This window comes from Strongylocentrotus purpuratus, unplaced genomic scaffold (assembly GCF_000002235.5).
Source record: "Strongylocentrotus purpuratus isolate Spur 01 unplaced genomic scaffold, Spur_5.0 spur5_scaffold_18, whole genome shotgun sequence".
NCBI lineage: Eukaryota > Metazoa > Echinodermata > Echinoidea > Camarodonta > Strongylocentrotidae > Strongylocentrotus > Strongylocentrotus purpuratus.
The window spans coordinates 10,769,028-10,796,786 of record NW_022145603.1 but is presented as its reverse complement, the minus strand read 5'-3'; the positions used below and the strand labels follow the sequence as shown (position 1 = coordinate 10,796,786).

The following is a 27,759-nucleotide window of genomic DNA, read 5'->3' as shown; positions in this document are numbered from 1 at the left end:
AGGGTTTGCCTGTGTTTGGTTTTGGTATGCCGGATCTGAGGGGTGTTTCACAAAGACTAAGTTTGACTTTAAGTTGGACTTAGTTATGGCAGGCCATTCTTGCCACTGGTTCCTCTCACTATTATGATCTTTAGATAATATTTTTTCCTTCTTGAATAATGAACTATCAAAAAATTTAAACTCTATAGATTTGTGACCATGATTTGTATGCCCCTTGAGAAACCAATGCCAGTAAATGGTGAGAGAAAACATTTGGCATGAACGGCCTGCCAAAGTTAAGTCCAACTTAGAGTCGATCTTAGTCTTTGTGAAACACTCCCCTGGACATCCCTATAGACCGACAGCCCACAAGGCCTGCAATATCGGTCAAGTAAACCCTCAGAAATGATTTCAGAAGACATCCTAGACTGACAAATCAGTCTCATTGGCTGTTGGTCTAGTGAGCCATCAGTTTTGTAAACCTTCCGAAAATTTTTGGAGGGCTGTGAGATTGACACTGTCATTCTAGTGGGTTGTTCATCTCAAAGGCTTCTTGTAGGTCTCCTGGACATTCTAATGACTTTTAAGAAGGCCCATGGCACAAACCTTGTCCATCCATAGGCTAGGGCTCAAGGACTCTTCGTCTCATGGGCCAGTCTTGTCAACCTTTCCAAAACTTTCGGACGGCTGTGAGATTGATCCCGTCATTCTAGTGGGTTGTGAATCTCAAAGGCTTCCTGTAGGTCTCCTGAAGGCCAACGGCACCAACCTTGTCCCCCCGTAGGCTAGGGCTCAAGGGTTCTTTGTCTCATAGGTCATCGACTTTGTGAACTCTCTGATGACTTTCCAGAAGGCCTGTGAGACCAACATTGTCAGTCTCCTTTGCCTTCATTCTCAGGAGCTGTAGCCACCAGGGGGGCGTTTCACAAAACTTGTCATCAGTGAAAAATGACATTTTTTGTTATAAGCTACTGAAATCCTTGCTTCTGATTGGTTATCAGCAGATTTGTCACTGATTTTTGTCATTTGTCATTGAAAAAAGGCTTTGTGAAATGGGTCCCTGAATTCATCATCAGAATAGCAGCTTGGTTCAAGGACAAATGCTTCCATTCTTGGCAAACGTAGGTCATCGTGCCATGAGCTCCACTTGTTTCCTTAAGCCTCATAGTACTCAAGGTAGTCTATCAAGTCTTCCATAATATATTCAACGTTTCTGGTTCATACCATTCATTGAAAAGGGGGTGTAACAAGGGTCGTCACAGTGTACGCTGTCATGTTTCCACTGCAACGTATTTCAAAGCGGCAAAGCCGTATGTTTTCGACATATCTCTCTGGAACTCCTCCTTTAAAGTTTGCAGGCACCTACAGAAGACAGAGAATACAAAACAAAAGCAATAGCATCACTCTGTATCTCACAACTGGAGTTTGAACTAGAAAGCATTAATAACAATAGATGCATTTATACAGAGCAGCTACTCTACTGCGCTTAATAAAAAGTGTCATATTATTACCCCAGCTTTAGCTGAGCCGCCATGATAAGGTCATGTAAGCAATTCTCTCACCTGAATTGACAGTGGAAAGTAGATTAATGCCTTGCTATAGGACATTAGTGCTTTGGCACAGATTTGAATCATGTACCTTGTAGTCCACAGTTGACTTATCCAGTGGACCACAAGGCCTCTTCATCTTAGATATTTAACATTTCATTAGATGTAATCTTAAGTATGGGTAACAGCAAAAAACAAATTCTCACAGCATCAAATAAGACTTAAAGGTATAGACCAGTTGTGGTCATGCGATTGTATTGTGAAAGAAACGTTGTGGAATCGATCAGAAGAGGTTGATCATCTAGCAAATAAGTATTGGTGTGCACTGCAAGGTTCTGGAATCATCAAAATGATTAAAAAATTGGCCCAGTCTTAGTAAAGTTACAAGCACTGTACACAGAAAGATGTGTATGGGACTACCCTATATCTATCCAGTCCGGATAGATATAATAGTTTACCACATATATCAATTATTAGGAGGTTTCTCGGCAAAATTTGTATCATCACGTATTATTCAAAACATATTCTTTCACATGATTGGTAATAAAAGCTTCCATTTCATTTTTTGAGAGGGGGGCGTTTCCAAAACTGGTCCATTCATTGAACAGTGACAGCTTTGAAATAGGTTATAGATTCAGTGACAGTTAAATTCATTCTCAACTAAAAGTGCTTATGAAATATTAGTTGTAAAATTTATTTGAAAACACTTCAAAATATGGTTCAGATTGCACCAGAGAGCATCTTCAAACATTAGATCCCTTAAGCAAGCCCTGGACGCTAGCTACTGGCCATAAAAGACTTTGAGCTTTGCACATAACAGTCCGTTTGCAGTTTTTTTTTTTTAGATCTCTAAATTTAAGTTTGTGGACCACCCTGATATTCTTGTAATCCTCTTCATAGATGTTTATAATCTTATTTATCAGTTCCTTCTACAATACTAATTGACCCCGCCCCCCCAACTCGAGAACGGACGGACCCCATGCGTGTTACCAAAATGTCCGGTAAAGGGGTACTTTTCGTGCGACAAAGTCCGGCCCGAGAATTGTAAAAAAAAGGGGTGTATTAACTTTTCACCTGGAGATTTCTTTAAAAAGGGGGTTTTTTTTCTTTTTTTCTCTCATCTCTTTGGACTCCTGAGAAATTATTCCGAATTTAGGGGGGTACCTTGAGCATTTTTCATGATTTAGGGGGGTCTCCAAGGCAGGAAAAGCCCGCGAAAGGGGAGTTCGGAAATGTTGGCAGTCCTCAGATAGGGGGTGCTTTCAAAAAGAGGGAACAAGCATATATGCGTACCCTAAATAACACTGAGTGGGGGGGCCGGGATATCGACACTGATTGTTATTTATACTTACGTTCGGTACTGTTGACTGCTCCTGAATTTGGCAATGTCGAAGCTGGGTGTATGTGGCATGTGGATGATGAAAGCGTTGGGAAGCACAATAAAATCATAGCTGCAAAATAGAGATGAGTTACAAAGAAAGAAATCAATCAATAATAGCAATTAGGAATGATTTAATGCAATGTACATGTCAACTAACAAGTCATATGAAGATATCTCTTCTTTTTTTTTCATTCAAACTTACCAACAATATTTCTTTTGGATTTTCTTGTGTGTAATATCCACTTGTAAATATTTTTTGTCATGGGATATATTTAAACTAACAATGATAGATTGTTCCAATGACATTTGAGCTGAAAGATATGAGGCTAATTTTATTTCTCTTTTTTACTAGGAAACAAAGGCAGAAGTTAACACTGTTGTAAACTTGACATTTGACCTGATGGATTTGAATCTTACCTTTGGGCATCCAGTGTCATTACATGCGAGACTTTGTTCCAACCAAAGCCCAGGAACCGAGGATTATGTTAGGTCCAAATTTCATCTCACGCTGTAAAGCTGATGTCATAGTTCAAATTTTATTCAGATACCTGACCTTTGACCTGAAGGATGTGAGACTTATCTTTAGACATTAGCTTCTATAATGTACCCTAAGGCCAAGAACTAAAGGTCATACTTAGTTTCAGTCTGATACTGTAGCTCAAAGCTTGTATCTACTTTCTGTCACTGTTCTAACAAAAGCAATTGAAATCCATGACCTTTGACATTTGACCTGATGGATGCGACACTTACCTTTGGGCATCCAGTGTCATTACATGCGAGACTTTGTTCCAACCAAAGCCCAGGAACCGAGGATCATATTTGGGACAGTCCTTCTTCACGACCACATAGGGTTCAAAGTCTGGCTCCCATTGGACCTAGGATTATACAAAGCAAGGAGAGAGTTACATGCATGACTATGTTACAGTGATTTCATTTCAATTCAACTCCAGTGAGCATGGAGAGAGGCCCAACATGTCGGAGACCTAAGTGATCAGCGAAAAAAATGGACGGGAGCTAAGAGCAATTTAGCTCTCAAAAGAGCTCTAATAAACTGGAAAAGATATCTGGTAAAAAAAAATATATATCACTGAAAAAAAAAATCACATTTTTCTGATTAAACACACATCCTGAAGGAGCATCTGAGAATAGAGAATTATTTTTCACACTGCATGTTATGTACAATAGAAAGCTTAAAAGGCCTGAAAATGGGAGGTGTTAAGGCCTAATATCTGGCTTAAGTCTGATACCTTTTGCCCCTGCTAATAAAAAATAATATTTTGGCAAAGAATATTAAATTTTTGAGGATAAACTTGGTAATAATAAGAATTTAAGAGCGTGAAGTTAATGCAGTATCTTTAAAAATTAAGGAAGAAGTTGTGTTAGAAAATGATTGTGTATATTCTGTGACTCTTTACCATTAAATAGAAAGCCATAGGTTAAGTACATGTAGGCTTAAATACAAATATCACATAAATCTAGCAATTTTGTTGCTGATTTCTTTCCTACTTTCTATCCTATCAACCATGCCCAATAGCTAGAATGAAGTAATTTATCTATGGTAGCAGAAATGGTTGTTTCATTGTAATCCTGTAATACAATAAAGTGGCATAAATGGAAGGTAGAGCGGATAGAAAATGGGAGGGGGGGGGGGATGGTGAGAACAATACAGATGCTGATGTTAGCAAACTATGGAGAATAATGCCTTAGGTACCACCTTTCATGGGCGGCAGCATCAAGACGTTCACATGATGATTTCTTCTGACACAACCCTCCCTCCTACCCCCTACCCCCCCCCCCCCCCCCCTCCCCCACCAAACACACACGCACAAACTGAAAGGAGGAATTGATGCTCCTCGCCTGGGGAATTCCCTCTATTCGCGAAATTGACAACCTGGACCACTTCAAAGTTTCACTCAAAACTCACATCTTCCTTCAGACATTTCAATGCTAATTTTATTGGAGGAGCTCATGCCTTTGGATGTTTTTTTAAACAGATATATGCAGACCTGCCAACCTCTGGATTTCAAAAACTGTATTCTTTAGTCCCAAAAGTTGTATTTTACTGACAAAAGTTGTATTCTTGAAAATAAATACGGACTGTTACGCGGATCAATGCCTCTTACAGTTTCTACCTACAGGATGAATTTTTTTAATTGATCATTGGTTGAATATGCATGATTTCGTCATGACTGTTGTGTTCGATGAACCAATGAACATCCCCAAATTGCCGATGTGAGATGCTTTTAGGATACTTTACAGGACAGAATGGACATTTTGCCATTGAAAATAGCGGGCGCACACACAAAATATTAATTTTAAATAAAATTAAAAAAAAAAAAAAAAAAATTTAAATCATATTTTATTAAGGAAAATCGTACTGCCGTATTTGCTTCAAAAAGTCATACTAAATACAACTAAATCGTACTGGTTGGCAGGTCTGTATATGGCGCAATGCAAATGCTGTTCATCATCATTATCATCTCCTTGAGAGTGGTACAGGGCTAAGCTTACCTGATAGGGGGTCGTTGCGGTCCTCCAGCGGGCGAAGTTTGTTGGGGCGTGGCCCTTCTGCCAGACGTGGTATCGGAAGGTGAAGAGAGTCCCCATGTCTAGCATGTGAAGCAGGTCCGCCTTGGACTTGGGGAAGTTGAGGCGGTAGCGTAATGTCTCAAACGCAGGAACGATTAAAGCCTGCAGGTATGAAAAAAAGACATTGGTAAAGGTATATCTTCACATATGGCTGTATAAATCGCTGTGAAAAGAAACTATTTTACATTTTCAGTTAATTCAGGTCCTCTGTAGTTTTCCATTTTTCGTCTGTGTGTGGCAAGCGTTAACTCACAGAATTAAGGACCTTCTGATTCTGGAAAGACAATTTGCTGTTTTCTAGGCATCTTGCAAGGAGGAACTCATGGGAAAAGAAAGAGAGTGGAGGGAGTCCACATATCTAGCATGTGAAGGAGGTCTGCCTTGGACTTAGGGAAGTTGAGATGGTAGCGTAACGTCTTGAACGCGGGAACTATTAGAGCCTGCAAGTATAGAAAAGAGTTCTTTCAATTTATTCATTTATTTATTAATGGTATAATACAAAATATGGTTAGCAGCCAATGGCTGAATTGATCACATTTTCCAGGCAAGTTTTAAAAGTACCTAACTTACAATATCATCTATTGTAAAAATATACAAAATGCAAGATGACAGGTTACAAAGAACACTATGGTTTAAATAATTTAGGAAAAACAAAAACAGAACAAAATTTCAATGGAAGAATTAATAAGAAAAGTTGTATGATACTGTAAACCAGTTCTAAGCATTTATGAATTTTTCCTGCCAGCCATTTCTGCTTTAAGAAACATTTGGGATGAGCTAAAATTCATTAGTGTAATTCAATCATTTTGAGGCAGAAAGATTTCATGAATGTGGACAACTTGCAAAGTTCATAAAGATTTAAATTCTTATCAGTTTCTTGTCATGCAGTAAGTAATTTGTAATTTGAATAGATTTCTTAGAGCAATGAACTTCCAGATTACAGGTTGCTTGCTCATGACCCCATGGCAGACCCTGTTACAAAACCTGGAATGAAACACTTTATAACTCAGCAACACGTCAAAGGATGGGGGTGGGGGTGGGGGGGGGGGGTGCAAAATTAAGTCCATAAAATAGAGATTGGTGAGGAAGAGGGAGGAGGTCCTTCTTTTTAAGTTCCCTCCTCCATGTCAATTTCTCTTTCTCTCTTAAACCCTTAAACAAATGTCAAAAGAAAATGTAAAAATGAGTGGTGTGAGAGGGGGTGCTAATGTCTTCCTCTCCTTTCTCACTCTCCCCTTTCTTTCTTACTGATTTTGTTAACAATGCACTAAAGGAAGGGCAGCATGTGTCCTCCCTGGCCCTTTGTAGCTACACAACAAATATTAAATGTACCTTGTTGGATGTGGCCATGTCCAGCATCCCAATTGCTTTCCTAAGATAGTCATATAGTCCATACATGGGTAGAAAGTCTATATCACTGAGGAACATGTATGGCGTCTTCACTTGACTCATGGCTGTATTACGCAGGTAATTCACTGGGTAAAATTGCTGTGGAAGAAAAAATAATGAAGAAATTCAATTACTCTATTTACTTTTCTTGCAGTTTATAGGGACTATCACAATCTTACAAACAGTTGCCCCTAATAAGCATCATTAGGGATTAGCATCTATTAACATAAATAAGAAGACTTTAGTAATTAGATATTTTATAGGTTAGTTAGATAATTACTTGGTAAACATTTTGATTAATTTTGGCTGAATATGTTATCTATAAGAACTACGTTAAAAAATTTGAAACAAAAAAGCAAAATGAAGGGTAGAACTCTTTATGAATTAATGTCACATTTAAATTCTAATCAAAAGCAGAGGTTAATGAAAAATAGGTTTAAGCTTTGATTGATATGCAAATATAACATTTTAATTCTATGTTACTTTTATGCCTACTGTTAAAGGAAAGGTTGTTCCTGACAGCACAAAGGCTTGTCCGAGGTTTGCCTGACATAGCAATATGTAATGTATGCACACTGTATGCACATTGTAGATATGTGAAATTAAGTTCCCTGAAAGGGTTAAAAAGGAAAGCAAAAAAATACATACCCCATCTTTATAAACAACATGATATCCTATGTTTTTTCTTGCCATCAGGGTTTCTGAGCTGAGGGCGTAGCGGATAAACTGCTGGGCCTCTGCATCTGACATGTACAGAGCTAAACTTATGGGACCTAGAGTGGGGAAGAAAGATGAAGACGAGAAATCATTATAAATATTGACTTATATCATAATCAATTGATCATCTGAGAGGTGACATGTGACTAAACATTTATATCTCCCAATGCACAAATAATTATAAAATTGGGCTCTTGTTCAGCACTCATATCTGTCAGGCTTGACACTCCTGGCACTCCCGATTATTACCCTGGCTTTAGCATAGCTGCCATTACGGAGCTCTAGCATTTCAAGGAATTAATTCCCGGTATCGATTTACATAACCTGGGTCGAGTGTGGCAAACGTAGATCAATGTTTTTCCAAAAGACATTTGTGCCGCGGTGGGACTCGAATCACGAACCATTGTATCCACTCGACAACAACACCTCTAACAGTCATTAGAAAGTGCTAACGACTGGCAGTTTAATCGTCTATGTCTTCATGTACCTTTATCAATACACCCTCGAGATGTGTGGTATTTATTGATTTATCATTTATCAAGTGAGAAGGATCTTTGTGATTTAATATCGTACAGGTGCTGTGGTCCAGCAGAAACATCGTCGGAATGTGGATCAAATAGTTCATGATTCGGGTCCTGCCACAGCACTAATGTCCTTTCAGAAGACATTAACCTACATTTGCCACTCTCCACCCAGGTGTGAAATGGATAACGGTAGAAAGAGATTCCCTGAATGTTGTGAGCACCGAAAACAGTAGCCCAGCAGAGCGGGGGTAATATTGGAACGCCTTGCATGGTGAATACGTGGTCTATAAAAATACCCAATATTATTATGATAATTATTATAAACCTGTGATATGTATTGATAACGATGGCTTAAGGAGATCAAAATGGCAGTCAGACACAGACATTACCAAAAATGTGGTCTGTGTAGATGGATGGTCTTTCAAGCCAGGTAATCACTGTGTACGTCATAAAAATACTAATTCAGTTATTACACATACAGATAACACCTGAATATTGTAAATTTGATGTTGTTTTCATGTTTTTTTCGTAACTCAAGAATGAAAGGTGGACTTGTTGAATGAGGGCATTTGTTGAATATTTTTTAATGTAAGCTTTCATAATTCACATCCTTGAGAAACATAAATCGGGGTAAATCCATTCTCCACAAACTTCGAAAAATGACCAAATTTGGTGAGGGCATGAATGATTTAGTTGTTAACAATAGTCAAACCTTCTTTAGTGACCACCTGTCTACAAAGACCACATTTTGTGTTTCCCTTGAAATTGGTTTCTCATTCAAACATGTACTAAAGCAACCTGTACATAAAGACCTCCTGTCTGAAGAGACCACTTTTCCTGTATCCATTGGGTGGTCTTTTTTAGACAGGTTTCACTGTATATATACAGATGTAAACATGACTGCTACGAGTTTTGAATGATGACCTATGACCCATGACCAATGACCTTACCTTCCCAGTGTTTACATATGGCTTCCAGCATCCGCAGTCTGTCCATAGAGAGCTGTATATACTGCAATGAATGCTTACAGAAACGCTTATCTCGGGTTCAGAAATGTATTATACAGTACTAGTTTTGAATGATGACCTTTGACCTTACCTTCCCAGTGTTTACATATGGCTTCCAGCATCTGCAGTCTGTCCATAGAGAGCTGGGCAACGAGCGTCACATCAGTGTCCAAGAATTTCTGCATTGGATAAACAAGAAAGATGTACATAAACATCAAATTGAGAGCATATCTGGAATACACCAATACATACAATGTGGCATTGTATTAGAAAGGAATTGACTTTCAGAATTGCACACAAAAGTAACATTTCACAGCATGAAAATTAAGAATTCAGAAATTCTGGTTTTACAGGTTAAGGTTTACATGTCCACACACTATCAAAGGGCATTGCTACGCATGCAGCGAGAGAAATTTCAGTTCATTTACTTCAGTTCAATTCGTTTGGATTTATACTTACAGGTAGCTGGTAGTCTAGATAGTAGAGGTGTGTTCTGTGCATTAAAAGCTGCTCTCTTCTAAATTCATAACACTGGTCGTCTTCATCAAGACTGCTTAACTGTGATAACAAAAGAAACAAAAACATGTTATTTATTTATTTATTCATGGTAGCAGCTAATGGCTGAATTGGTAACATTTTACAAGCAAGTTTTAAAAATATTGCGTGATCTGTTGTCAGTTCGTTGTTAGTTCGTTGTCGGTTCGTTGTCAGTTTGATATCAGTTTGTTGTCAGTTTGTTATCAGTTTGTTGTTAGTTTGTTGTCAGTTTGTTGTTAGTTTGTTGTCAGTTTGTTGCCAGTTTGTTGTCAGTTTGTTGTCCGTTTGTTATCAGTTTGTTGTCAGTTTGTTGTCGGTTCGTTGTTAGTTCGTTGTCGGTTCGTTGTCAGTTTGATATCAGTTTGTTGTTAGTTTGTTGTCAGTTTGTTGCCAGTTTGTTGTCAGTTTGTTGTCAGTTTGTAGTCAGTTTGTTGTCCGTTTGTTATCAGTTTGTTGTCAGTTTGTTGTTAGTTTGTTGTTAGTTTGTTATCAGTTTGTTGTCAGTTTGTTGTCAGTGTTGTCAGTTTGTTGTCATTATTTTGTCAGTTTGTTTTCCGCTTCAGGTCAGTCTTGATGGTGTGACTGAGGAATAATCGTGCTCCAAAAACTAAACATACCTTTTCATGAAGAGTATTATTAGCTTTGCCGTCTGTGCAGCCGAAGAGCTCTCTGCGGAGGAGGTTGCCGTCGTACTCGAGGAAGGTCAGGTAGAGGTTGCGGAAGAACTCCACGTGCTTGTTCTTGACCCTCAGCTTCTTGGGCGAGTTCCAATGGATCGCCTTCAGGTCGGTGACCTCTTTATAGCACAGCTGAGCAAAAGAAAGGTCAAATGTCAAAGTTCAAAGTTTAAAGAAGAAGGTTCAAGGTTCAAGGTTCACTTTATTCAATACTTTCATTAAAAATATACAAAGGAAAACAAACATATAAAAGTTAAAATATAATACATTATCAATATATAACATTAGAATAACACAAGTGGAGAAGACATGATGAACAAGGGAAAAACATTTTAAACATGTACATTAACGAAAATATTTGGAGACCTTGAAAGAAGAAGTTTAGAGAAGAATGAAATAAGGAAATAAAGTGTAAAGAGATCTTGTGATATATGTGCAGACAGGCTTGGCCAATGTCAGAATCCGGGATAACAGTTGTCTTTCATGGAAGGAATTTATTTTTCTTTATTTTAGGGCTTTTTCTTAAGCCTCTGTTTCTTAGAGCAATTATGGTCCATTTTCATAAAATGAGGTCTTGGTAACATCTGACAGTGCTTCCACAACTCTACTGTATCTCTTGATTTCACATCACAAAGCATTCTAATTTGTCAAGGTGTGCTTGCCAACAGTCATCCAAGGGCCAAATGTCCCCAAAAATGGGCAAATGGCTCGTTGGAAGAGCAGTGGTTTCTTTATAAACGGGAGGTCCCGGGTTCGAAACTAAGCCAATGGCCTTTGGTAAGGCATCACACCTCATTATCAAGTCCTTTAGAGAGGACTTAAAGCCATCGGTCCCCTGGTTGTTTACTTACAAGCATTCATATACATGCTTTTTAAGTAGTCAGGCAAAACAATCATCATCAAACATCATACCCTAACAAAATTAGCAGCTTTCGCAGTAGATATAGACAGATAAGAAAAAAAGTAACGCTTACCTCACTCCTGGTGTTATCACTGAGCTGCACATTCCAAGCACAGGGAAGGGTATAGACCAGGTAAGGATGCTGCTTGATCACTGCATTGATAATGTCCTAAACAAGTAGATAATAATATAAAATGTTCATGTTAATCAGATTTATTTCAATATTCTTCAATTCAGTTTAAAATCTGAATTCGCTATGTGTATAGTGGTAATTAATTTTATTTATATATATGCATGAAGACAGCTAAACGATGTAATTTAAGGAAACGAAACAAGCCATAACCATACAAAAATCAATATTACAAATCATTATTATTTTAACTTTTCACAATATCGTTCTCCTACCTGATCAGCTAGTGCTAATGAGAAAAGACTCATCAATTCCTTCTCTGCCGTCAACAGCCACATCTCCATCCTTTACCCCCCTCTCCTCCCCTTCTGTCACGATGAAATACTTAAAAACTTTCTCTCCTGCTTTCCAATCTACTAATGCTGTAGAGAACTAACTCAATGACTCCTACTCCCCATCCTTCACCCCCCCCCCCCCTCCCTCCCCCAATGAAATCTTCAAAATCCCCATGTAATCCTACCTGATCTGCTAGTGCTGTTGAGAACTGACTCATTAATTCCTTCTCGGCCGTCAACAGCCACATCTGCATCCACTTGAGGTCACGCAGCTTCTGAAGGTCAAGCAAGATGACCCCCGTGTTGAACCCTCGACCCTGAAACAGACAAGAGTGAAGTGAGAGGTCATCTTAAAACAGTTTGTGAGATAAGCTTACCAATGTAGGCCTATTCTTACTTCAGAGGGGAACTAGAATCTCTAGGACTTGTGATTGTATAGCAGATTTAGCTTAACAATATAGGCCAGATTTGGTGCTTCTTTGAAAGAATACCTACAAATACAATGTTGATTCTCTACTAGGGCTTGGACTACTGTCTTCTTACTAATGCAGGCCAGAGCTTTTGTTTCTTCCCCATAGTTCCTAGAACCAACTGCTCTGGTTTTCTACCAGGGCTAGGTCTAGGGTCTTAGGACCTAGATCCTATACTTCTCTACGAGGGTACCTACAAATATTCTGTTCTGAAGTTAGGGCTAGGACTAAAGTTTTGCTTACCAATGCAGGCCAGGGCTTGTGTTTCTTCCAGAGAGTCCCAAGGTACCAATCACTCTGGTTCTCTACCAGGGCCAGAGTCTGCTTACTAGTCATTCTCTGGAACAGACCCCAGAGCTCAGCGATGTCACTGGCAAAGGTGATGTCTGTGTCTAGGACTATCGTCTAGGGAAAAGGGAAATAAGCAAAATTACTGACTACTCTGCCGATGGGACAAACTATCGTCGCAAAGGTGATCCCAGGGATACTATCTTCCTGTAGGCAAGGGAAGATAGTATAGCCCCCCTGAGCAGTTCTTGCAAGGAGAGTCCTAAACTTGTTTGTTGCTGTTCAGACAATGTTATACACGGACATATGAACATGTATCCAAAATATATCTCTGCACTAAAAAAAGAAATAACAATTGAAGTTACAAATCATTTACAAGATACGAAACAACAGATGTTTCCTTTTTTTTTTAACACAATGTATCAATGTTTATATGTACCATTACATCAGAGAAATCTGAGTACCTGGCAAAGAAAGAGACTAGATATCTAAGATAAATATCATTATTCTGATGTCATACTTTTTCCAAACACCTTTTCCATACGATAGAAGTTTTCTTTTTTTAGAACACAATGTATCAATGTTTATATGTACCCTTTCCTTATATCAGAGAAATCTAGCCACTTGGCAAAGAAAGAGACTAGATATCTAAGATATATCTCATTATCATTATTCTAATGTCATACCTTTTTTATACTTGAACAACAGAAGTTTTCTTTCTTTTTTTAGAACACAATGCATCTACGTTTATGTGTACCTTTATATCAAAGAAATCTGACTACCTCGCAAAGAGACTAGATATTATCATTATTCTGATGTCATATTTTTTCCAATTTCCATACACCTTTTCCATACAATAGAAGTTTTCTTTTTTTAGAACACAATGTATTAGTGTTTATATGTACCATAACATGAGAGAAATCTGGCTAGCTGAAAAAGAAAGAGACTAGATAGCTAAGATATATCTCCTATGTCATACCTTTTCCATGTTTGATGGTAATATTTCAATAAGAAGCAACTTCATTAACCCATACAGCCCTGAGTAGTGCTTGTTAGGGATCCACTCTACGTGACTCTGTATGGTAAAAACAAAACAAAACATAACAAAACATAACTAACCGAGAAATAGAGGTTGGTTGGTTAGTTCGTTTTACGCCACTGCTAAAAAAGCATGTGTACGCTTGTAAGTAAGAAACCCAGGGTTGGGCGGTAAATACCGGTGGCGGTAATTACCGGCGGTAAATACCGTCCGGTAAATAAGATGCGCGTCCGGTAAATATGTAAAAACCGGGAAATATGATTTTAATTCTCTATTTATTAAGAATTTTACTTGTTTTTAGCCTCACAACTGAAAATATTGTTCTGAAATAATTAGCAGCACAACACTCATAGTAGAAACCCACAAACAGATTTATAAAACCCTCAATGCATACATGTACACACCCAAACACATGGCATTTTGTTCATATGCTAATTAATGGGTATTCATGAATATGATAATTAGCAACTGGGAACCAAAACCTGCATACTAAGTTACTTTCAAAAGTTATTTTAATAAAATCAGTGAAAATTTGAACAAATCGGGCAAGGAATAAGGAAGTTAAAGCTTTTTGAAATGATTAGTCACTAGAGGGCGATATTCAATTTGATGACATCATTTGTGGACAACTCTCCATGCCTTTTGGACATCAAATTTCATGTTTTTCCTTCTTTCTTGTGATTGAGATAATGTACTCCCCTGAAAGCAAGGTACCTGTATAGCATGCAAAATGATATTCTGCTTCACATGTTATGAAGTCGGATCAAGAGCACAAATAAATACAAAGAAAAATACAGAGAATTAATGCCTTTCCAAAGCCTTTTCAAGCCTTATTCCCTGTATAGTAATTATAATCTCTTGTAATCAACTCCTTTTCAGGTATTTTGATCGAGAATTCTATGGAATGCACATTGTAGGTACATAAATAAAAAATTCCTAATGCAGTAAATTGTGCCATTCACGAATAAAAATGTTTTAATTGTAACCTAAAAAATTATGGTGCTGGGTGAATCATGCAAGAGTGTTTCTCTTGATTATAGTACAAACAGAGCAAAGTTCTCTCAGTAATTGATCAATTTCTGTCACATTACATGTACTGACCCCCCCCCCCCCCCCCCCCCCTGACTGCTGTCCATTGAATAATCAACTCTCACTTTCCCCTCCCCTACCCCATCAGACCTTTATCAAAAGAGGCCGAAATTTCTTAATCCTGCTAATGCAAATAAAAATCTTACCTTATAATTTTCTGCGAGGTAGAAGCTCACTTTGACTAAAGTGGTGTAAGGGGGGGAAAAGGGAAAAATTAGGAGAAAAATAATAATAATATAAACTGTAGTTTCCTTTATACAATTGGTTTTTCTGTTCATTCTTGCCTTTAATTTTAATAACTGCAAATCATGAAACTATGGAACATCCTGCTCAAAGCCATTTAAAGATGTTGCAGTACTAATGATCACTGTTTTAAAGATAAAGTTGAGTTCTGGTCATGCAATAGCATTGTGGAAGAAACTGTGTGGAATTGATCAGAAAAGGTTGATCATCTAGCATATAAGTATTGGTGTGTACTGCAAGGTTCTGGAATCATCAAAATGATAAGAAATTGGCTCAGTCTTGGTAAAGTTACAAGCACCGTACACAGAAAGATGTATATGGGGCTACACAACCATGTGGCATAAAAATCTGCCCCAATTTGTTTTTACATGCCATATTTAGAATATGAAAGCATTTGAAGAGCCATGCTTTTCAGGGAACATATTTATCTGATGTTCTTCCACACTTGCATAATAACAATTATAATGCCCATAAATTATTTTTCACATCTTCCCAGAACTCAGCCTTCTTTTTAAAGGTTGGTCAAAAGAATTAAGCGTTTTCTTTCTTTGTATACTAGTTTGGCAGAATGTCATCGTAGAAATGTCCCTTGAAAAGTGGTTCCTCATAAAGTGCCCTCATATTCAAAATAGGTAAAGCAACAGATAAAGGTTGTCTACTGGTATATATATTTATTGATTTTATTTATGCATGTTCACAATTTCACAATTCTTTGGAGTTAACATCATATGAAAAAGAATATAATATAACAAATCATTTTCAATTTTACAATCCATTTGAATTCACATGAAAAAAATAATATAACAATGTTTTATCAAAGACAATTTGCAACTATTATACAGTTTGAAGAATGAACACACAGAGATGATGAAACATAAGCATAGAGCTTGAATCGTTACAACAGCCTTCAAATATATAATACCGGTATATGACAAATAAAATTCCTAAAGGGTTGTGAACTATTTACACAATTTACAAAGAACAAATTGATTCATTTGGACCACACATTCATGTAGTCCCTTTCATGTAACATGTTCATTTAGCAACAAAAACAACAACAACAACAAAAGTGGGCGTGGCCTACCTCCAGGTACATCCCACGTCTTGAAGAGAGTGGAGAGGATCTGCTGGCCCATCTCATCGGAGATGAAGTGAAAATGAAGAGGGTTCTTCCGGTAGAAGAGGATAGATTTGATGAGGATGATGACATCACGACTAGCATTATGACCAGCACAAACTATCGATACGTGAATCCTCTGTCATGAGAAAAAAGGAGCAAAGAGTAAGCAGTGACGTTGAGGGACTCAATATGCTGTCAATTTAGGGATTCTGATGCAAAGCCTTAATATAAAGTTTAATCCTCTGTCATGATCATAAATTGAAGGTAAAGTGCATTATTCAAGGAGAAGAGGAAAGATTTGACGAGGATGATGACATCACGACTAGCATTATGACCAGCACAAACAATCGATACGTGAACCCTCTGTTATAAGAAAAAGTAAGCAGTGACGTTGAGGAACACATATGTTGCCAATTTAACGATTCTTATGTTCATCTTTATCATGGATTTGAATCCCTTCATGATAATTAATTCAATATGTTGCCAATTTAAAGATTCTAATGTTGATCTTTTTCATGGATTTGAATCCCATCATGATCTCTCGAGGCCGCCATCGATTTCAAGCTTACCGCTCATGATGGCGGTCTCCTGCATTTTCTGTAATTTATCTTCTTTTTTTTTCTTTTTTTATTTCATTGAAATTATATTTGTGTTTGTATGCATCTTATTCAATGTACTTAGAAATGTATAATCATGTAAAATGAAGAAATATTTGTTACTTTATGTATATGATTATGTTTCATTTTTAAAATGCAGAAATAAAAATAAATAAACAAACAAAATAAACAATAATTAATTCAATATGTTGCCAATTTAAAGATTCTAATGTTCATCTTTATTATGGATTTGAATCCCATCACGATAATTAATTGAAAGTGAAGCAGGTTGGCCTTTCTGATGCTGGTACTTAAAGACTATAAAGACCACCAAAGGGAGACAAGAAAAGCGGTCTTTACAGACAGGTGGCCTTTATGTTAAGGTTCCTTTAGTACATGTTTCTATGAGAAACCAGTTTGAAGGAAACAAAATATTTGGTCTTTGAAGACAGGTGGTTGCTAATCCAGGTTTGACTGTATTTTAAAATCCACAAAACCGTGAACTACTAAGCCCCACTGCACTACTTATAGCTACTTGCCCCCTCTATATAACAAATAATGCCCAATAGGTGGCAATTGGTCCCCCATGATCCTCTATTTCTTATCATTTTATGTTAATTGAGAGCTGATTTGATGAGATAACCACCTGTCCATTGACCTTGCAGGGTGGTCTAATCCCTCCTGTAAACTAGTACAGATTGGCTTTAAACCTACCTCACACTTTGGGATTGGATCTGCATTGACGCAATTGACCGGCAGAGATCGGTTCATCTCTAGAGGGCCAGAGTCGCCTGAAACATTGTTATTCTCGACCAAGACCTGCTGGTACGTCTCATACGTCTGCTGCAGTTGACTCTGGGAAATACTGGGGTAAAAGAAAGGAAAAATTTAATCTAAAAAATGCAAATCCTATTTACAGGGGTAAGGGTGGTCCACATGGGGATACAACATAAAACACAGAAAGGTGTTGAAGGCAATACAAAGTTGTGGTATGGGGTCAGGCGCATACGCAGGATTTTTTCAAGGGGGGTGTTTTAACATTTATAAATCGGGCCGAAAATTTCGCAACGACTCAGCCAGCCGCTGAATAAGCGGGGGGGGGGGGGGGGGGGGGGGGGGGGGTAAGAGGACTTTTTTCTTTTTTTTTTTTTGGTCTCGAAATTTGAAAATTTGACATTTTGCTCCGTTGGGGAGGGGGGGTAAGGTCAGCTTTTTTAGGTCAACCATGGGATTTTTTTTTTTTTTTTTTTTTTAATAAAAAAAAATTAAAAAAAATAAAATTCCAAAAGGGGGGGAGGGGGTTTAGAGAAATTTAGGGGGGGTTTACACACAAAAAATTACCAAAGGGGAGGGTTTAACCCCCCAAACCCCCCCCCCCCTTGTGTACGCGCCTGTATGGGGTCATGAATTTGGTTCAATGAACATATTGGAAGCATATATGCAATCCTACGATATTCACTGATCGTTGTCGCGGTTGAAATTGAGTCTAAAGTGATGAAATTGTGTATAAAAAACTCTTTATGTTGTATAGCTCCCTCTCAAGATTGATATTACTTTAGTTTCAAAACAATATTTCTTGACTAAAATCGACAGATTTTCTTTTCCTGTTTCAAAATTTTATATCAGAACTGCATATTCCGAGATTTTCATGATCGCAACTACCATTTTATAGCCGTACTGTAGGTGCTATTTGGAATTATTGGGCGCACCGATAAATTTAAAATTTTAATTTCTCTAAATCTTTAGAGTTTTAGAGCCCAATTTTGTCAAAGTTGCTTATTCTAACACTTCCTGTAGGTTTCACAATGGTAATTCAAATCTTAAATTTCATAATCCAATCCTGTTGAAATATTACCAAATCTTTGTATTACCTTAAAGTTGGAACTGACCAGTTTGAAAACAAGTGACAGGTTGATGTTCATTCTCTACCAATTGTTTCTGCAATATTGGTCGTTAAAGGTAAAGACCAGTATTGGAAACGCCCCAATTTCAAAAAATGAAATGGAAGCTCTCATTACCAATCGTGTGAAAGAATATGTTTTGACTATTACATGATGATAACAAATTTGCCGGGAAATCGCCTTCTAATTCATATATTTGGTAAATTTGTTTCTCTCATGGTCTGTGAGAGATATAGGGTAGTCCCATATACATCTTTCTGTGTATAGTGCTTGTAACTTTACGAAGAATGGGCCAAATTTCTTATCATCTTGATGATTCCAGAACCTTGCAGATGCTAGATGCTAGATGATCAACCTTTTCTGATCGATTCCACAACGTTTCTTTCACAATGCAATCGCATGACCATAACTGGTCTTTACCTTTAAAATTTGTTAGAAAAACTCAAATATTACTCTGATTGCACACACAGAATATCAAAGACTCCCAGAGATTCCAGAAATCCATCAACCAACCTGCAAAAATCCAATATTTGCTCCAATTACTCTTCTTCTTAAAGATGAAGTTGAGTTCTGGTCATGCGATTACATTGTGAAAGAAACGGTGTGGAATCGATTAGAAAAGGTCGATCATCTAGCATATAAGTATTTGTGTGTATTGCAAGGTTCTGGAATCATCAAAATGATAAGAAATTTGGCCAAGTCTTGGTAAAGTTACAAACACTGTACACAGAAAGATGTATATGGGACTACACGAACACGTGGCATAAAAATCCTACCCCAAATTTTTACGATGTTACATGACATATTTAGAATATGAAGGCATTTGAAGAGCCATGCTTTTCAGGGAACATGTTTGATCTGATGTTCTTCCACACTTGCATAATAACAATGATAACACTCAATAAATTATTTTTTACCTCTTCCCAGAACTCAACCTTCTCTTTAAGCACACAATTATTACCAGGCACACAATCACTTTAAACAAGTGTTTCATTGGGGTGTCAGCAAACATGTATGAAGGTTTTGTGAATAGCTGCCCATGCTTTCACAGCACTAGGGTCAAAATGACCAACCAGCATAAATACAATGTTTGTTGAGTCACTATACAAGCCCAGTCCACTGAAGGACGCAGGATCTAGCCTTGGTGTTGAAACCCACTTGAACCTAACGACAGAGGCTCAAATTACTAAGAATGATGGACTACTGGTACATTAATTTACCAATTTAGTGTAGTTACTAATAATAATAATAATTCAATATTTATATTGGGCACAACTCAGCCTACATAATGGCACTCTTGGCGCAGAGATCAACAAATCAAACACATTACAAGAATATGGTCATTAATCAAAATTCAACAAATTATATGAGTAATCATTAAAGAAAATTAAATTGCTGCCAATTTGCAGAAGAAAAGGTGATCAAATATTCCTGTCTCACAAGGTTTACCAGAGCTGCCTTAAATTACTAACAATGAAGGACTAACAATATATTAATTTCCCAAAAATATAGTTCCTAGAAATCAGTGAAAGAAATATACAACTGCTGCCAATTTGAGGAAGAAAGGGTGATCAAAAATTCCTGTCCCGCAAGATTAACCTAAGCTGCCTCAATAGACTACCAATGAAGGACTAACAATATATTAATTTCCCAAAATGTATTACCTACTAATTATAAAAGAAAATTACAACTGCTGCCAATTTGAGGGGAAAAGGGTAACCCAAAATCCCTGTACGACAAGGTTTACCAGAGCTGCCTTAAATTACTAACAAAGAAGGACTAACAATATATTAATTTCCCAAAAATGGAGTTCCTAGTAATCAGTGAAAGAAAATTTAATTGCTGTCAATTTGAAGAAGAAAGGGTGATCAAAAATTCCTGTCCCGCAAGATTTACCGGAGCTGCCTTAAATTAATAACAACGAAGGACTTCCAGGACATTAATTTAGCCCCTAATGTAGTTCCTAACGATCATTAAAAGAAAAAGGCAACTGCTGCCAATTTGAAGAAGAAAGGGCAATCAAAGACTACTGTCCTGCAATTTTTACCTGAGCTGCCTTAAAGGGAGTTTGTCATGACGAAACTATGTGTCTTTCCCGTGGCCCTACCCGGGGCCAATCGGGTATAATACGACTACGGACAAAGCGACCGCAGCATTCGCGTAGTGCAACATATGCGAAACTGAAGCGTGAGGAGAACTTCGGTCTGTTTCGCCAACGCTAGCGCGCACTGACCCAGTTTAGCGCGTACTGACCCAGTTAATCAAGTCCATTCGTTTACGTGCAGTTGTCCAAAAGAAGACGTAGACAGCGTTAACCAGTATTTGCCATGATACACTCCCTTTAATTGACTAACAATGAAGGACAACAGGTATATTAATTTTCTTTTTAATTGTAGTTCCTAGAAAAATACAGTTGTTGCCAATTTGAAGAAGAAGGGTTTACCTGAGCTGCCTGCGTAGCATCTGGTTCTCATGCTCCATCTCTTTGACCCTGTCTGCTAAGATGGCTTCTCGACTGTTGAACCCAAGCAGGTTCTTGCTCTCTCTTGATGCTTCTACAGATGCAAAAGGAGAGAAAGGACAACAATGATATTTGTATTAAAGCTTTAATACAACCTTTTTGTAAAAATAATGATCGTAGAAGAAGAAGGAGCAGGAGGAGGAGGAGGAGGAGGAGGAGGAGGAGGAGGAGGAGACGAAGAAGAAGAAGAAGAAGAAGGAGAAAAAGAAGAAACAGAAGAAGACGAAACAGAAGAATGATGAAGAAGAAGAGGAAGGAGAAGAAGGAGAAGAGGAAGGAGAAGAAGAAGAGGAAGGAGAAGGAGAAGAAGAAGAAGAAAAAGGAGAAGAAGAAAAAGAAGAAAAAGAAGAAACAGAAGAAGACGAAACAGAAGAATGACGAAGAAGAAGAAGAATTTACTGTTAAAACTATTGCACACATATCCTCTAAAGGATGCTCAAAATGTATTTTAAAATGTAAGTGTGAAAGATGAGGATAAATGATGCTAATTTGAAGAGGAAAAGCTGATTCATAAAAAATGTGAATTTCAATACATACCCAAAGCTGTGGTCAAAGTGAATTTTCATTCACGTAGGTTCATTCTTTCATTGCTTTAATTGTCTCTTAAACATATGAGTGCCAATTAGTGCCAATTTGCAGACGGGTAAAAAATAGAGACTCACCGCCGTGTTCTGAAGTGCTGTAGTAGAGGAGCACCAGGCACGGGACGAGCAAGAGAAGAATGGCCGCATAGACGACCTTACGGTGGAGACGAATAACGGCCATCTTCTTTCTCGTTATCTTCATCCCCTCCTTGTTCGTTCACGCTATCCTGCTCTCCTTAAAGGGGCGCATCAGCATTTTGAGGGCTATGACAAAAAATACAAAAAGAAAGTTTTGTTTAATGTTGAATGCACAATGAAAATGAAACAAATCTTTTCTATACCTTTTACGTACAAACACTTTTCCTTTTCATATTCTATTTTTTTAAAATAATTTTGTTGTGCTTTTGTCACTATTGTAGTACAAAACTGACAAATACACAACTGTGTACCGGACTCTGAGTAACCTAGTTCTTTTTGTTTTGCTATACTGACTGTTTGTACATACAAATGTACATAATATAATTTTGCTCTTTAAAAATAATTGGAAATAAGTTTTTGAATTAAATGACATCGTAAGATTGAAATAGTTTAAATGGCCATGGATATCAAGACTGGAAAACAAATGCTGAATAAAATTTTGATTACAAATTTGAATTTCAGCATTGAAATAGTAATAATAAAGAGTATTTGTAAACTGGCATATATTTTTCTGCAAAAAAGCTCAAGGCGCTTGAGAATGTACATGAAAAACACATTCTATCCTTAAATGAAAATTGCCATTAAGAGTACATGAACAATATAATTAAGATTTAAACAGAGTACATCCAAAAAGAAGTTGACATAAATATACACTAACAATATACACGAATAACATAAATTAAATGTAGAAATATTGAATTGAATATTGAATATTGAACAAATAGTAAAAAGAATTTTAATCATGATTAAACTTGTGGTGATCAACACACAATAATCAATTTTCACACAGACAAAGTTATACTATGACCTACCAGTAGAATGCTGATCTCTTTATTTGAACATTGTAAAGATCAACATATGTTTAAAACCATACGGTTAATAGCTTAGATATAATCTGTTGGAAGCCATAAGGATATAACCTTGTACATAGTACATGTATTGTGTTCGAGTGGAGACGTCGCCGGACTGTCGATCACAAGGTCCGCACTAATGTCCTTTGGTAAGACATTGATCTACATTTGCCACACTCCACCCAGGTGAAGTAAATGGGTACCTGGTAGGAATTTATTTCTTGAAATGCTAGACCGCCGTATGGCAGCAGTGCTAAAGCCAGGGTAATAATCGGGAGCGCCAGGAGGGTCAAATCTGACTGACATGAGCGCTATATACAAGAACCCACTATTATTATTATTATTAATACAGGGTTAACACAATTCTGGTTTTGAATAGACAATGTACTTATAATGCAATACTAAATCATCAGCAACAGTACAGCAAATCAGACATAGTTTGAAGACATATACCTATTCTGAAACCATATTCATTCATTGAACTCACACTGTCACTGCTTGGTAACTTGTATATATTTTAACTCTAGCCATGACTCTAACCTAGACCAAAAATCAGATCGAGTGCCAATCAAATGAAATCGGATATGAATTCCGATCAACGATCAATAAAAAAGATCAGAAAATGATCTGAAGAGAAAAAAAAATGCAGAAAATAAGTTTTGGGCTATCGAATACTTTAAAAACAATGCATAGCTGGGATAATTTTGTCATTTTGAGTCCTTGTAGAGTGTAGACCATGTTTGTTGATATCAAGTGCCTTTTCATGACTTTGATATTAATAATATTATTCTAAGAGAAGAGGCAAAACATGCGAGCTGCCATTTTGGAATATAATGTAGGCATTTTTTTTCTATCGTCATTTAAGTAATCTAACTTAAACATTTTCAGCATTTAACGGCATGAAATTTTTTGAAAGTTTTAAACATGACCTACAACAACTTCAAGTGAGAGAATTATCCAAGGTATGAGTGATTTAGGTATCATAGTGCTCAAAATTTCAAGTACAACAGTAACAAAAATATATATTTTTCAAATATAAAAAACTTTCTGCCGATACCGATGAAAGGTGCAAGGGTGTCGTACAATCTTTCAATCCGATCAAAGCCCTAACTTACAGGGTTAACTGACTCATGGATGGTATATCAAAATGCTTTATATCCAGGGAAAATGGTGCTATACAAATTACAACTATTAATATTAATAAATAAGAATCAGTCACTTTTATATCTTACCTGCAACACTTCCAGGCCAGTCTGTAGAACAATATGAATTACCCACAATCCCCCAGGTTAGTTCAACAGTATTGTCACATGATCAAATGTCTGGATGCCCTTGAAGCTTGGGTGAGTTTTGTTTACAGGGGGGAAGGGGAGGTGGTGTGAATTCTTGATTCTGATGATGTAGAATGGGTATCTCTATTTACCTGTGGTATAAAAGAAGAATATATGAAATAAAAAGATGGAGAAGAAGAGAAAGAAGGGGAGAGGGATAGGGATAGAAGAGGGAGAGAGAGATGGGAGAGGGAGAGAGAGAATGAGAGATGGAAGAGAGATACAGAGGAAGAAGATAGAAATTGGGAAGGAGAGAAAGAAGGGAGAAAGATGCAGATGAATAAGAGACATGGGGATAGAGAGAAGGAATGGGAGAGGGATATACCGAGGAAGAAGAGATAGATGGGTAAGGAGAGAAAGAAATGAAGAGGGTTACAGAATAAAATAGTAATTGTTAAGGAAAGAAAGAAGGGGAGAGGAATACAGAGAAAGAAGAGAGAATGATGGAGAGGAAGAGAAAGAAGTGTAGAGGGGATAAGGAAGAGTAAGAGAAAGATAGGGAAGGAGAGAGGGATACAGAGGAAGAGAGAGAGATGATTAAGGAAAGAAAGGAGAGAGAATGATGGAGAAGAAGAGAGAGATGGGTAGTTCAAGTTCAAGTTCAAGTTAATTTTATTTCCATTTCTCGTATAAAAATACATTTAACAATACATTATACATAAATATAAATAATACAAAGAATATGGAGGAGCCAGCAGAGGCAATTGGCCTTTCAAAGGCTGGGCTCCAGTGTCCTCAGATAATAATACAAAGTACAGAGAAAAAAAACAAAAAAAAACAATGGGTAGTAAATAAATAAACAAATGAGTACAGGCTAATTAAATTAAACATACGACAGGAATTCCTTCATTAAATAGTTCTTGTATTTACGTTTAAGGTAAGGAAAGAAATTTATGGGTAAGGAAAGAAAGGTGAGATAATGATGGAGAAGAAGAGAGAGATGGGTACATTAAGTAAAGAAAGGAATGGAAAGGAAGTACACAATAGTTTTTTTAATATTATTTCAATGGGTTGTTGGCAAACATGTACTTATGGAGTTATGATGGTTTTGTAAATCGCTGCACTGATTGCTTAACGGTAATCAAAACCTACACTCTGTACACAAGCTTTCATAGAAGTCGGGTCAAAACAACCCACCAGCAAAAATACAATGTTTGCTGAAATCGCTATTCTTCTTCTCAGTCAGACTGCAGTGCATATGGTAATGAGACTTATAGTGAAGATTGATTCAGCAGCTTGTTTTTGACTTTCACTAATTTGCATGCGCTGAACCAAGCGTGATTTGCAGGGTGATTTTGAAGCGCTGCGCTTTGGTGACGATCGATCTAGTGGTGGACGATTTGTTATTTAAAGCTAAAGATCAGTTATGGTCATGCGATTGCATTGTGAAAGAAACATTGTGAAATCGGTCAGAAAAGGTTGATCATCTAGCATAGATGTACCTCAACTCCTCAAGGTTCTGGAATCATCAAAATGATAAGAAATTTGGCCAAGTCTTCATAAAGTTAGAATCACTGTACACAGAAAGATGTATATGGGACTACACACACGTGCGCGACACGTGCATTTGTATCTCTCAACAGGCAAGAGATACACTAATTTACCAAATATATCAATTAGTAGGCGGTTTCCCGTCAACATTTTTATCATCATGTATTATTCAAAACATATTCTTTCACATGATTGGTAAAAAGAGCTTCCATTTCATTTTTTGAAATTGGGGCGTTTCCAATACTGGTCTTTACCTTTAACCAAGTTATCTTGGAGATGCAAGCACTTGCCTGCTTGCCGCTAGCACTGTGACCAACAAATGCACACACCAAATATATAGTGGCACTTTCCCAGGATTTCCGATAGATTTCCGATTATAATTTTCAAAATATTTGTTTCCAACTTCAGTCTGTTCAGTGACAGTGACGCACAACGCTGGTGACCGGTGTCGATTGTTATTGCATTTTTACTGCTAAAATTCAATTTTTTAATGCCAATTTTAAGTGAATTGTGGGAATTGATGAGTTTTTTAATTGTGGTGTTTAATATTTTGGGGAATCAATAGACGATGTCTTATCTTTTTAATCTTTTTGGAGTTGATCATGTCGCACTCTTCTTTTAAAATTGAAACAAAGGTCAATGGCATTGTTTCCAACACATTTCTCAACGTGCGGGACCACAATTTTCAATAGCAAGTACTTTGTACACAAAGAAAACACTCCACAAAATAACCCAGGATTGTATCAATAATAAATAATTTCAAATAACAACGCAATCATTTCGAATCATAGTGTTTTTTACTTACCTATCAATCGCCTTGACCGGTGTTCTCGTGGCTAAAAATGAGTTTCTACAGCTTCAATCACTGCTTTGTGTACAAATCGAGTGGGACACAAATCGCTTTTTCACTTTTCGTGATGACGCCATCTACCGTTGGATATGCACATTGAATTAACAACGTAAGCTAGCGTGAGTCATATGGCTTGAGTTCATCTTCTCACGGATTTCTCCTCCCAGATCTTCCTCCAAGCTCCTCCTCGATCCTCTCCTTAACCCCCCCCCCCCAACCTCGTCTTCATTTCACTCCTCCGCCTCCTTCTTTATTCTTCTTCATCACCATCTTCATCCTTCCTTTTCTCCCTTTTTCTTCTTCTTCTTCCTTTTACTTCTTCGGCCCGCCACCTTCTCTTCTTCTAATTCTTTTTCATTTTAATTCTTCTTTTTCTTATACTAACAATACCCTGAACGAAAACGAAATTTATAGAGTTTCTTTAATCTACCCTTCGTCGGGATCGCCCTCGAACGTACACAAGAATTCCAAATCGGATCCAGTATTATGACATTATTGGCTGTTTTGAGATTGTTCAATTAAAGCACATTTTAAAAAAAGGTTTGGGGTATGGCATTTACATTTGGACGAAACACGCCATCGCTGGAATTTCTGGAAAATTGAATTGATAGATGAATATGGAAACTTGATGGTGCGAGTGCCGATTCAAAGTTTGGACGAGTTCTGATGGCCGGTAGGCCTACATATAGGCATAGGTGGCCCTCCCGGGGGGGGGGGGGCAGAGGGCGCACAGTGCCCCCCCCCCCCACTTTTTCAAGCACCCGAAAAATGCCCCTTTTTACATAGGAAAAATTCCCCTTTAACTTTGTAAGAAGTTCCCCTTTTTACATAGGAATGGTGCCCCTTTTAATTGTAAAAGTGCCCCTTCCCCCTTTTCACCTCTGATAAGTGCCCTTTCATTTTCACACGTGCCCCCTTTCTTTCGACAAGTTCCCATTTCTTTTTGCAAAATGTGTCCATTTTCCATTCTCATAAGTGCCCTTCTAAATTTCTATAGTAAGTGCCCCTTTTAAGTTAAGAGAAGTTCCCCTTTTCACTTTTGATAAGTGCCCCCTTCACCTTTGATAATTGCCCCATTTAAATGTGAGCGGTGCCTCTTTTACTGTGACAAGGGCTCCTTTTTCCTTTGTAAGAATTGCCCCTTCCCCTTTTAAATAACTACCCCCATTCTAACTCGGAGAAGCTCACCTTATGTGCCCCTTTACCTTTCTAATAAGTACCCCGTTTCCTAATAAAAAGTGCCCTTTTAAAAAAGAGCCCCTTCTCATAAATTCCCCTTTTCATCTCTGGTAAATGACCCTTTTCAGGTATGAGAAGTTACTCCTAACTTTTCATTCACATAAGTGTCCCTTTTTCATTCACATAAGTGCCCATTTTCATATCTGGACGGTGCTCAATTTCAGGTGCGATAAGCGCTTTTTTCACCTCTGATAATTTCCCTTTTAACAATGATACATGCCCCTTATCCTTTCTA

The 27,759-nt window shown here is 37.5% G+C and overlaps 1 protein-coding gene across 1 annotated transcript; it reads right to left on the bottom strand.

The window, feature by feature from the left end:
* Nucleotides 1-229: 229 nt before the first annotated feature.
* On the bottom strand, nucleotides 230-26,354 carry LOC115925415 (LARGE xylosyl- and glucuronyltransferase 1-like). Its single transcript, XM_030989185.1, has 20 exons — nucleotides 26,241-26,354; nucleotides 23,846-24,036; nucleotides 21,643-21,828; nucleotides 20,903-21,014; nucleotides 17,273-17,423; nucleotides 15,927-16,098; nucleotides 14,746-14,780; nucleotides 13,451-13,546; nucleotides 12,427-12,588; nucleotides 11,899-12,030; nucleotides 11,322-11,417; nucleotides 10,288-10,479; nucleotides 9,593-9,691; nucleotides 9,225-9,312; nucleotides 7,534-7,658; nucleotides 6,829-6,984; nucleotides 5,419-5,598; nucleotides 3,658-3,782; nucleotides 2,879-2,977; nucleotides 230-1,341 (listed from the first exon to the last, which is right to left on the bottom strand). The coding sequence occupies exons 3-20, from the start codon at nucleotides 21,764-21,766 to the stop codon at nucleotides 1,251-1,253; spliced, it is 2,235 nt and encodes a 744-aa protein (XP_030845045.1). The 5' UTR covers nucleotides 21,767-21,828; nucleotides 23,846-24,036; nucleotides 26,241-26,354; the 3' UTR covers nucleotides 230-1,250.
* Nucleotides 26,355-27,759: the final 1,405 nt, after the last annotated feature.

Coding starts and splice junctions, on each gene's coding strand:
- LOC115925415 (XM_030989185.1), bottom strand. CDS start 21,766: ATGAAGATAACGAGAAAGAAGATGGCCGTTATTCGTCTCCACCGTAAG. Junction 12,589..13,450: donor TACCATCAAACATGGAAAAG/GTATGACATAGG, acceptor CCTTTTCCCTAG/ACGATAGTCCTAGACACAGA. Junction 1,342..2,878: donor AGCAGTCAACAGTACCGAAC/GTAAGTATAAAT, acceptor TGTCTTCTGTAG/GTGCCTGCAAACTTTAAAGG.